This window comes from Triticum aestivum, chromosome 3B (genome assembly GCF_018294505.1).
Source record: "Triticum aestivum cultivar Chinese Spring chromosome 3B, IWGSC CS RefSeq v2.1, whole genome shotgun sequence".
Taxonomy (NCBI): Eukaryota; Viridiplantae; Streptophyta; class Magnoliopsida; order Poales; family Poaceae; genus Triticum; species Triticum aestivum.
In genome coordinates this window covers 805,431,045-805,444,244 of record NC_057801.1, presented here as the reverse complement: position 1 = coordinate 805,444,244, position 13,200 = coordinate 805,431,045, and the positions used below count along the sequence as shown (strand labels likewise).

At 42.3% G+C, this 13,200-nt stretch overlaps 1 protein-coding gene across 1 annotated transcript; it reads right to left on the bottom strand.

The window, feature by feature from the left end:
- Positions 1–11,840: 11,840 nt before the first annotated feature.
- LOC123066730 (uncharacterized) lies at positions 11,841–12,569 on the bottom strand. Its single transcript, XM_044489765.1, has one exon. It carries the CDS (start codon positions 12,434–12,436, stop codon positions 11,984–11,986), a length of 453 nt encoding a protein of 150 aa, XP_044345700.1. The 5' UTR covers positions 12,437–12,569; the 3' UTR covers positions 11,841–11,983.
- Between the last annotated feature and the right edge of the window lie 631 nt (positions 12,570–13,200).

Sequence of the window (13,200 nt, the reverse complement as noted above, 5' to 3'; positions counted from 1 at the left end):
GTTGCCAGCAAGCCGGCCTAACGACATGCCGGTTGGTAGACAACAACACTGAAGGTTCTGTCATCAAAGCTTTCTTCCCTTTTACGGATATAACAAATGTATATATGTTGCCGTTTTTAGCACAACTCATTATTGCCATTCAAAGCAGGTCAAGAATTGGTGAATGACCATATAGGACACCAGGATGAACTTTCTGACAACGAAGGTAGTTTGTCATAATCATTTTTAAAATACTTACCATACCACTAAACATTTTCGCCGATTGCTTACATTTTTTCATTAAAACAATTATCAGCATGTAGCTCCACTAGGCATGTTCATCAAGCTCGGAAAAGGGTATATGTACACAGCAGTGATAATATTATCGATGACAGCCACATAGGTATTGTTTGTTTAATCATTTTATCTTTAACCACTCCCTCCATTTTTATTTATTCCGCATATTAGCTCTAGTCAAAGTCATACTTTTTAAACTTTCACTAAGTTTGTAGACAAAAATATTAACATTTACAATAAGAAATAAACACCATTAGATTCATTATTGAATATAGTTACACACCATATAAATTTGTTATTGGAAATGTTCATATTTTTTTCTATAAACTTTGTCAAAGTTTAAGAATTTTGAATAAAGTCAAATCTAATATGTGGAGTAAATAAAAACCGAGGTAGTGTATACCAATATATAGTTATTTTGGAACTGAAAGAACTTCCTCCCCTAAATCAGGCATAAACAAGAAGCATCAGAACCACCATCCAGGCAGTTCTTTTCATGACGGCGACCACTACAATCAAGAAGTTTCACAGGATAGAGTAGATTGGGCCACCAACTCTTCCGCTGACCTAATGACCCTTGTGTACTATAACGATAAGCTATTTTCCAGCATAGTACTAGCTTACGAGGATTGCACAGGAGTTTGTTTCTCACAATTAACGGACACTACTCCACCACCCATAGATCTATCATGCAAATCATTTGTGTCTGATCCATGGTCTTCCCCTTCAACGACACAAGCTCCCCCGCCCGAGTCAAGCAAAATCATTGCATTCTTCATCTCCAATGACCAGTCTGAAAACATGTCGAGGTAATATTCCATCAAAAAACACAAACATGTGATGTTCACTCATACTTATTAATTCATGCATCCTCCATCCACCTCCTTGTATACCAGGACATGGGTCGAGCACCCCACCCCCAGGCTCTTGATTTTGCAGGGGAATATTTTACGTGACCAGATCATCGGTAAAGAGGCTATAAGCCATGAATGCTTCACTCTAATTGTTCGCCGTTTAGCTATGATCGAATGCATCAATTCCAAAGATGGAGATTATGCAATTTGGCGAAAGCTCATCGAACCAGACTTTGCGGTACATCTCGACATGCTAGATTTTATATGATCATGAACTTTAATCCCCCCAGGATCTGAACCTCGGACAGTAACACAACTTGGTTGCAGACACTTGTCATCCGCAACATAGACCCAAAGTTCGCCGTCTCAGTCCAGATCGAACTACTAATGGAGAAACACATCGACCAGTGTCGAATAGTAGGTTACCTTTTTTTTCCTCCCCCCCCCCAATGCTTGTTATCGTTATAAACAATACTCATCATCTCCCCCATTACAATGCAGTTCATCTTCCACGCCCCTCTGCATTATGGATGGTGCAGTTATATATTAGACATGTTGAGGAAGAGGATAGTCGTGCTCGACCCTCAAGCAGGCCCATTTGGTTTTACGACTAACAGAGTAAAGTTTCATGAACAAATCAGTCATTCTATCCATGCGGCATTCTTCAGATGTGTGGAATCCATCTTCTCAAGCTGGCCTTGCAGTCCTAATGGATGGACCAGAGAGTTCCCTACTTTGATGATAGAGAAAATCAAAAGGTTTGTCCATACGTTTCTATTATTTTGCGGCTTAGAACACATTATCATCATATTTTTCATGCCACCAGATGCTAACATTTCTTAGTATCATTTTCAGTGAGCAGTCCGGCATATATTCATTATTCATGGCGATGCACTATGACGGTGAGACACTCCTGTGAAACCGACTACTAAGGTTTGTAAAATGCACGAGAACTATTCAATCTATTCAAATAAATTCATTTAATCAAAACATTACGCATTTATCCTTTAGGACAACATATTTTGCTTTCGCCGAGCCATACTCCAGGATGTTATGAAGCTTGAGGATAACAAATTGGATGCTCCGCACAAAGCATTGGAGCACATCAGATCAACTGTAATCAACTTGCAGTTTGTTTACATTTTTTCAGTTAGCAAATGAGAAATGTACCCCCTAGTCGGCTCATTAGTTTATCAAACAAGGTGATGAGGAATTTATGAAGCAGTTGTACCCCCTTGCCATATGTAATGTACTGTTGCATCAGTATCACCCAAATTCCTGCATCCCATACATCATTATCATTACCTTTCCTCTCAAACAAAATCCATGTTTAGCAACATATTGTCATTACCAACAGAACATAATTCATAGGAAAGCAACAAGCACAACACATGGTTTCATTCTCGACACGAGATATCAGAACATAATTCATAGCAAAGGAACAAACACAAACACAGCAGATGGTTACATCCTCTACACCATAATTCATAGGAAAGCTACCAACCATAATCCCATAGCACACCATCTTGCATGAAAGTTACATAACCATAAACTTAGTACAGACTACTTGGGAATCATCCCCCCATACGCATGAACATGCTAGCTCCGATCACAATGCAAGCCAGCAGCATCAAACTTTCGAATCATTCCCCAAGACGCATGAAAACGCTTGATCCGATCACAATGCAAACCAGTAGCAGCAAACCCAACAGACGCCGTTGTTGCTTCAACCTTGATATTGACAAGCGCAAGCTGTGGTATTCATTGTCTTCATCAGCAAGCACATCAGACGTTTGGATCCAAGTCGAAGCAGTTGCTTCAATATGCTCCAGGTTCGGGCTCTGCCAGCCGTGCACATTGCGGTCAAGTATTCTGTTGTGTGCTTCTAGAGACCACACGGCATTCCTCAGATCCAGCCGCAACTGTGTGAGAAACGGGCTTGTTTCTTCGTCAACCCACTGGAAGAAACCACAGCCGAAAGACTGTCGACCAAAAATTAACCTAGATATAAGCTTGCTTCTGGAAGAGATATGATTGCTGATCAAATATATACGATCGATATGACGAACTCCCTCCCCTTCGGACAGGCCAGGTACCTTCTCCCTGGGTTCTTGTCGCTCCAGGAGATCCACATCGGCGCTTTCGCCCTCGGAGCACACATGCAATACTTTGCCGGCTCATATGCCAAATGAGCTTGCCGGTACGGAACCGGGGCGTGGCTCCCCCGGTGAGAAGAACCAGCGGTTGACCTTGCGTTCGAGGAGTTTGACATGGTGGCGATCTAGGGTTAGCAGCTTCTCCGACAGGAGGGGATTTTCTTGGGACAGTGGATGCGAGACCAGCTACCAGCATTTGATGCTGGAACCATATTTATGGCCACGTTGTAACGGCTCACCCTCGGGCCTGCTCGACCAGGTCGACCACATTTTCTGGCCTCACCCAGATCCGCCCTAACAGTGAGCACCACCACCACAGCCCAGCCCCACTAGTACATACATTTACCTTGGCCGAAACAAGTGCATGCTCGTCGTGCCGGCCGAAGCAATCCGCTGGTAAACGCCCCAGTCATCGCATGCGCTACATGCATGCATGCACACCGGACAGTTGGCCATCTGCTGTCCATTATACTCGCCCCGCTTGCATACACCTGCACTCAGTACCGCACACACTCACATCACACAAGGACTAGTTCAAAGAAGCAAGAACCAAGAACCAATATATTTCACTCCTCAACAATGGCGGAGCACTCAAGTATATGCAACTGCTAGAAGTTTGGAATCCATGAGTAAGTTTGCAAGTTCTGTACAATTCATGTATTCATTCATTCATGCTCCATCACTTTTTCCTTGTTTTTCTAGAACCAAAAAAACTTATTTGAACATTTTTCTACGGTCTCCAGGGGTCACTTCTTGGTTTAGTTTTTCAAGCACACCAACTCATGGAAGAACTAAGCATTTTCCCAATGAAAGGTGTGAGCCATAAAACTGATAGTTTCGGCTCGTTGAATCATCTCCTGTCCTGACATCAAGAATGTCTGTAAACAAGTTTTGCTCGGTCGTATCCATGTTTAGCAAGTGCAAGAGAGATTTAGCCTGCCAAACAGGGTTCAGTGGCATGATGGGTATTCAAATACTTTACATGTTAAATCTCAAACTAAGCGCATACTTAATGGCAAGAGTTGATGCAGACAAGTCAAAAATTGCATTAGACGAAAAGAGGAAGCTAAAAATAACAGATAGAGACTTCTCCAACTTTTTTGGTTTGCCAGAAGGGAGGAACCAAATTTTGGCCAGCATGGCAGAATTATCTCCAGCTTGCATTCATTTCGTGAAGGAAGCAGAGGCCATTAACGAGAAAGGACCACATAGCTTGAAGGCGGTTGAAAATATATTGGCTAGACCTATATCTGAAGAAAGCACAGCCATGGACATAGCTTCATTCAAAATGGCATACATAGTTTTCTGTGTAGGCACTGTACTTAATCCCGGCTCCAAGCACGATCACAGCTTTATTGATTATTGGTCAGCCCTACGAGACCCGACTGAAATAAACATCTATAATTGGGCTGCTTACAGAAAAGATAATCTAATCAGAGGTGCAACCAGATTCCAAGCCGACACGAAGGCGAATTTGACCGCCATAAACATTACTGGATGTCATCTGTATCTGCAGGTACAACAATTATTATTTTCTTGCACACCACATATATGAAAAATGCTAAAAAAAATTGCCGTTTCATGTTCTTGTAGATGAGTACACTTGACAAGATATCGGTTTCATCTAAACTCATACGCCAAGGTGTTTTGCCAAGGGTTAGTTGTTTTGACCAGGACACCATGCTGAAAGCAATTGATGCGATCAGCACGCACATTGGTGGTGAGACCTCATTCTGTGGTGAAAATGTGAGTTAATTCCCACATCATGGTCATCGTACATTAGTTTGCCACCAGTCGAAACATATATGGATAATGTTTATGTTTTTTTCTAATTACCAAATTTAATATTTATTAATAGCAACTCATTCCTGTTAAATTTTAATTGAATGCAGTGCGACTTGGTTTCTTTATTTGAAGAAGAACATGTGCCAGATGATGTAGACATCATAAAGTGCAAAAAAATAAAGCTGGGCATGCCTAACTTTTCAAGAGACGGCTCCAACATTCATATGCAGTCACCACAGTTCCGCCAGCCTATAGTACTCGTTTTAACTCAAAGAACCGGGCCAAGGGAATTTGCTAGTCACCTAACTAACAATTACCCCGTTTTAGTAACTATAACAAATATGTCTACAGTTTTATTGTACTTAATACCACAACCTTCAATTGTGTTCATTTCACTTACCATATTGCCACATATGCAGTCAGCTGATAACATGGGCATCATACTTCGCGAACACAATGCACGAGATAATGAATCAAACCCAGGTATCGATGATATCATTCGTCGATAAAATGGTTGACGATATGGCAAAAAATTGCACCTGTTGCAAATTCCACGGGAGGTTAGAATGCATGCTAAAACAACCCAAAACGCGTTTAGGTAAAACATCGAAATCAGTACTACAATATACGTCCTAGTTAATTATCAATTTACTAACAATTCTTTTCCATCCTTTATAACAACAGAAAAGGAATTCACAACTCTGTAAATTGCATGTTCCCGGCGAATAGCACTAGACAGTCCGCTAGCGAGACCAGTTCAACTGCTTGCAGTGCTTCGAAGAGGAGGCGTTTACCCAACTAGCATAGTGGCGGCTCTGGATCTGATAGCCTGCTTTCCATTCCTTCTCACAGTATTTTTTTTCCATCCCCTCAATTTGATATATTTTTTCATTACTAATGATTTTACATCCACTTCATCAGCTAAGCAACCCTTCAGGAAAATAAGTATAGAGCAACCTAACTTCGAGACCACACATGATGGCACACAAAGAAGCAACAAATGTAGTATGGAACGAGCAACCTCTAACGCCTATGTAGAAGCGAAGGAGAAACTCGACCTTTTTATAGACGACCTAATAGCTTTGATGAACATTGGTTACCAAGATTCACAATCTGAAGATACATCAACAGTTAGATTCGGTCAGTGCTCCAACATCATGATAGAGAAGGTCGACATCACAGTTAGTTTGTTTGCGAAGGACCCATGTTCATTGGGATCATGCCCGCCAGTTGCCCATCCAACCGTCGCAAAAGCTATTGAGAATTGGATTTCCGCCGCCACAACAGCTACATTAGCAAGGCATGTAACATCAATTTTTGTTTGCATTAATTTTACGAAGGGTCAAAAATATTAACACATTTTTGTCCTTGTTGCATAATGCAGGGTTTGGTTTGATCACCCCACCCCCAGGTTATTGCGTATTGATGGTATAACTGTTAGGAAGGAAATCAGAGGGGGGGGACAAACTTAGCCACGATTGCTGTACATTACTATGCAGGCGGATTTGCCAGGTTGATATATGTAATTCCATAGTTGGGAAGATGAAAGTGTGGCACAAATTCATGGAACCAGATTTTGCGGTACGTCAAGAATCCAGCTATGAAAAAAATCAACAGGTCACGTTGGCAGATTACCGAAGGGCGACCCGGTACGAAATCATGAGGCTGGAAGGAAACAAGTCAGGGGTACCTATAGATACACTGGAGAACATCAAGCAGTCTTTCACAGTGATGTAAAACTAGTATGGAATTTGGCAATGTTTCCACTTTGCAGTATAATTTGTACACAATGATTTATTTTGAATTTACCAACTATCCATGCTTCGAAGATATTCATGTCTGTGAAGTGCCAATGTTTACTTTTTATCGCCATTGAATATATTAGCAATAACAAGTACTGTATTCACATATCTCATCTGCCATTAATATAACTCCAAAATGCAATCATAAATATCATTATCCATTTATTAATAATTTTGGAGTGCCCCATAAACCGTTTCTTCTATATAACAAAAACAGAACGCTATATAATTATTTTCTGTCTCATATTCATTTTTTTATCGCCACCAAGCCATAATATGGACTAACAATATGTAGTTATCCATACATCCACTTCTTATTCATCATTTAATATATTAGCAATAGATATTCCTAAAACAAACAATTACGACGGGTAAAATTTAGATGTATGGAGGAAGTATAAATAAAATGGATGACACGCCTTCTACATTTTTGCAGATACCACCTAAATCATGAATTTTTAACCTTGCGCAATAGTGGTACAAATACTCTTGAACACAAATAATTACGACGGACACAATTTATAACTATGTAAGACATATATGTGAAATGGATACCCCGTCTTGCATATTCTTGCAGATACCACCTAACTAAATTTTAGCGCGCCCCCTAACCCGTAGCTCACAAAGTTGATAGGTGTGAAGCACACAATATTTTTTATTTCATTATCTTGCCCTCCCACCAATCAATGCCAATGAATTTTTATAGTTGAATCCAGTTTTTGCACAAGGACTCTATTCCTCTAAAGTATCCAGAATGGTTTCCCCACTACAGCAACATGAATTTTTCCGATAAATGATGCAATTGTTCATGCACACATGGTATTTCACGTGCGGTAAATCCAGAGGACACACGATTTTCTTTGCCTCCTCAAAACTGGTCGGGCACTTGTTCCCCTTGGGAAGACGTTCGTGCCAGAATGACATGTTCTCGTCGAAGCATGCGTCGGTTATTTTGTGTTTTACCTTCATCTCCAGAGCCATAAGCGTTACTTTCAGGCGGGTATCCTCGGGCCTGCATCCTTCATACAATGGAATAACCGCGTCTATCTCTAGCTCTTGCGTTATCCGTCTGCTTGAGAAGCAACTCTTGAATATGAGGGTCCTGCACCCAGCCTCCATCGTCGTCTGCTCCGGCATCTTCATCTTCATGATCATGCCCTTCGTCTTGATCTTCCTCATCATCATGTACGACATCTTCTACATGATGACTGTGTACAGCATCACCGTCGTGATCATCTCCTGGAGATTCTTCGTCTTCTCGCCCGCCCTCACCACGGTGGTTGTCTTGTTGCCCTTCCTCATTTCTTGCCCGGCCCCCATGGACGACTTCATAGTCATCTTCTTCACCTTGCCACCGATAGCCATCCATGAAACCACGCAAGAGTGGTCCCGCACCTGCCCGGAATCCGGGTCCGCAATAAGGCTCTTCAGCTTGCATCTTCGACACGGACATCTTATCTCCGTCTCGTTCTTTTGAAGCATCTCGGCCTTTGCGGAGCTCAAAAACCTATTCACAATGCCTTCGGTTATCGTGCGGACCATGGTCGCCTGCGGAGTAGAGCATAACGATATTTTAGAACCAAGAAAAAATTTGGCATGACCTTCCCTAAAAATAGGACCAAAAAGAATGCATAGTGCCAAAATTCCCGCCGAAACGGAAATGAATCAACATTCCGGCAAAATATTGGCAACTATCGCATTTCAAATACCGGTACGTGCAAACACAAACATATATGCAACACCACAAACATATGCAACATCAAAAACATACATAGATCTAGCTAGGCCACAAAAAGTGCATGTGCACGTTGTTGGAGCGAGCTAGGGAGAAAAAAAGTAGATCTACAACATGAAGATAGCTTTCCCCTTACTTACCTATCAAAAAAAGGTAATTTCACCACTTAATTTTGATGAATCTATGGTGCAAATGAGGTGAGGAGGAGGAGGCAGCCGAGAGTTTGGAGAAGGAGGTGGAGGGAATGAAGTGGGGAAAGTGAGTGGGTAGGTGTGGCTGTCCAAAATATCTTGTTGGGGTCCCAGGTTACTAATGGCGCACCACCAGCAAATGCGCCATTAGTATGCCTGCTTACTAATGGCGCACCTGCAGGTGGTGCGCCATTAGTAGTTTTGCAAAAAAATAAAAAAAATAAAAATATACTAATGGCGTACTGTCTGTCTAGTGCGTCATTACTAGTTAGAACTAGTAATGGCGCACTTTGGTCGGATGCGCCATTAGTATGTACGTAAAAATAAAAAAAATTATTACTAGTGGCGCACCGTTTTTCTGGTGCGCCATTAGTGTCTTCCACACTAATGGCGCATCACAAACTAGTGCGCCATTAGTATATAATAGTGGCGCACTACAACCCTGATGCGCCATTAGTGTCAATCCTATCTATAGCCCTTTTCCTAGTAGTGCCTCGTCCATGAACCCACATAAGTGTCTTAACCCTAGACTCTTGGTCCACCTGGACATTGTATATAAAGTCAGGATCAACAACTTTCAAGTCCTGTAGCAGGGTTATTGTTTGGCTTGCATCGTGATCAGATTGGTCTCTGCTAAGCTTACCACATAGGGTCCTCAATGATCTTTTGGTGAAGGGTACATTTTCCAACGTACCGAAGTAGCTTCCAACAATACTGTATACTTTGCTTAGGCTTACATTGTTTTCTCGTAACTGCTTCACCAAGTCTCTAGTGTGTATATCAATGTACCTGTGCGACTTTCAATGCCGCTTCTCCCCGCATGTAATAGACTGGGTGGTTATGCTCGCTGTGGTGCTCACTGATATACCATCCATTGTCAGCAGAACGCAGGAGACGAATCTTTGCATCGCAACCACACCTGGTTAATCTACTATTCTCTTTTGTTGGTACGCCCTACATTAAAACGCGGTGCATATTCTTTTTGGCCATTAGATAATAATAATATATATAAAACAGCGAAGCCGCATTTCTTACCGCACAACCGCATACGAGCTACTGCATGCATTTCGCGCGTTTCACATTTAGACGGCTTCTAGCAAAACGTATCCCAAAACCAATCTCCCACGAATATAAATTATAAAATTCGAATGCCTCGTTCAATGAATCGAATGATAACCCAATCTTAGGGTTTATGACAACGCCTTCCTTTCTTTTATGCAAATCCGTGGATTGTCAGCTCCAGTGCACTCTTTCTGTCTGCGCTCCATTCTCTCTCGTTGTCTCCGTCAGATAATCTAACCCTGAATATTTATTGTTGATAATTAGTTCACTCAAAACACAAACCAGTGTAACGTAAACGAATATAAAAAATCGAAACGGGCCTTTTTCACAATTCTGGCATATGACCTAACAAATGGGCCGTTTTTATCTAAGTTCCCACAATGCTGCCATGTAACCCATTCATTTAGCCTCCCATAACACAGGGCCCATGTCCCTCAGCCCTTATGCAGTGTAGAGTTGGCCCACAATGGCCATGGCCCAGCAATTTGCATGCATGTACAAAATATACACGCACGTCGAACGTGGTTTCACTAATTCAAATATTTTTTAAAATACAACTAGTTAAGTTTTCCTGCAAACTACATTTGCCGACAAATATAAACTAGTGCATTTTCTAAACCATTTGAAGCATTTGGAAAGTTGTTTAATCATGCATTTTTCATGCTGTGAAACCACGAACATTATTTTTTAATAGGCCGAAGGAAATGTTATTTCCGAATAAATTTATCATAGGAAAATTTGGCGATGTCAATTAATATTAGTGAAACTTCCATGTCGTATTTGTTAATATGTAGCACATCATACCGATATAATGCAACGCAATTTTTGTAAATAAATTAAAGCAGAGTTATCAAGCTAACCTTCGTTTCCACTTTGACGTTGCCTCTCCACAAGCATCATTTGCAAGCGGCTCCCAGGAACCAGCTTGTATACTTTGGGCACCAAAAACAGAATCAACCGGTCCCCGGTCGATCGATCTCTCCTGAAGATCTTGCCCGTTAGTTGCCGGATCAGTAGGGAAAACATTCTTTTGCAGGACCCCTCCCTCTTCTCGGACAAGCTCGCCAACCCTAGATGACCCTGAAGAACAGTTCGATTGAGACGGAAGAACAGCACGATCTCTTGACACTGCCCCGGAGAAATCAGGAATCAAACTGTTGGTAGATCTAAAGGTATGGAAAATAATAACAGTTAGAACTAAGTGGAGGAACCAAATTTGCTTAAGATTACAACCAAAATCAACCTTAGTTGCCCATCCATGTCGACGAACTCCATAGCGCAAGGATGCAAAATCGCAGATCTGGAACGATGAGAGAAGACTTGGGAGCTTTAGCCTGGGTGGTCAACTATCACGTCCTGACTGGCTAATGTTGGCTCGTCATTATGGCTGGCCCTACAGACAACTTGTTGCACTCCACTTGCTCGGGCACAACTTTGTGTGCGTACCCCCCATGGTCATGCAAAGTGGACCTGTTCTGAAATCGCCGAAGCAGAAAGATTTCTAGAACATGTGCTATAGTATTCTGTGAAGTAGCACTCGATATACTGGACCGTAACCGAAGTCAATAGCTACGGCAAGGAAGTAGTATATGTTCCACGTATTGATTTATATTACAGGCTGTAGTTCCGTTGGCCCATCACGACGCATGCATCTGACGACGTGGATTAAGTGCGCCAATGCCGCCGTGCACTGAAAGTGCGCTCCGAATGTGAGCACGCTATAAGACATGCATGACAGTCTAAATTGGTTGGCCAGGTGGGTGCACAGGCTAGAATTGGGCAGATGCGGCTTGTCGACCCGTCTTCAACCGTCGAAAATAGAAAAATAGCGGACTAAATTTATGTCCGTTTAGATCGGCGCGTTGGAGTTGGCCTTTGGCATGAATGAGTCGACTTACTATGATTTAAGGAGCCATGCAAAGCGAGCAGACATTTCTGATCGTCTGCGATTTAAAATCCGGCAAAATACCAAAGTAGAGTATTACAAGTTCGTAATCTCACCTTATTAAAACAGTTCATATATATATATATATATATAGAAAATGAGTACATGTAGTATTCATCGTGGTGTCAAACTCTGTATGCCCGAAAAGAAATGACTCTTTATGCCGGCCGTGGTCTCTTATTTGGCCACGTCGTGCTTGTTGTCGTCCTCCTTTCCGTAGGCGGAGACAGGGAAGGTCCTTCCCAGTCCGGTGGGCGTCTTGAAACTGATCTTTGAGTGTTTGTTCTTGTCGATGTACATGTCGCAGACGGTGACCCAGATGAGGAGCTCCTTGCTCTTAACCCCCGTAATGCGCTTCATCTTGCGGTCTTCGACAAAGGCCGTCACCTCGGTGGCATACGAGACCAGCCTGCCGATCTGCTTGAAGGTGTGTGTGAGCGCCTTCTTCTGGCGCAGCCACACGAAGCCCGTGGAGCGGTTGTAGCCGACCTCCTCGATGTCCGCCAGCGGCAGCAGACCCAGCGGCATGTTGGTCTCGGCCAGCAGCTCCACCGCCTTGTCGGCGCACAGTGCCGCGCCGTGGTACACCTCCGCGCCATTTCTGTTCACCTCGATCACCTGTGACGCCATCGTGATGGAATAAGTTTAAACTCTCGAAGCAAACTCTGGCTCAACTCTGACGCTCGGGAGATGCAGGGGACTTTTGGTCTTGGAGGCTTATTGATTGATGTGGTGGGATACTGGGATTGGGGCGGGGAGGGGCTGATTTATAGGCATTGACACGAACTATCTAAGAAATTCTAGTATTGATGTTCACTGGAATGCTTACCTCTGGAGCAAACGGGTTAGAAAGCAAAGGTCTGAACTTGAGGCATGACACTCCAGCGACCTGTGTCAACGTCGTGTCGTATATGGGGAGCGATCGGGCGGATGGAATAGCGTTGCTGGTAGTTGAATTAATACTCCTGCGAGTGATGCTAGCACGCGTCTGATGAGACACTTGTTGGTCCAGTGCAACCACCCTAGTTAATATACGATTTTCCTTGACCAGGGTGATGCATGGATGCTGCTGGTACTAATAGATCCGTAGCAGCGTTCATTTGAGCAACAGTTTGTTGGGGAAGAACCTTTGGTTTCTGGGTGTATATACACACCATATGAGGAAAAATAATAATATAAAAAATAAAAGTAAAAGAATAAGATTTTTACTATAATTTCTTTCGCACTAGTATGTAAATTTGCACGATTAAAAAATCAGCATTGACAGGGCAAAAATAATATTGGATGAAATTTTTCTTTTTTTCTAAAAGAAGTCAATGGGTTATTTTTCTTTTTGTGGAACTTCTTTTGCAAGTATAATTGAAGGTCAATTTTATTTTAAAAGTATTTTCAAT

Bases quoted from the DNA above. Each gene is read 5' to 3' on its own strand.
- LOC123066730 (XM_044489765.1), bottom strand. From the start codon at position 12,436: ATGGCGTCACAGGTGATCGAGGTGAACAGAAATGGCGCGGAGGTGTAC.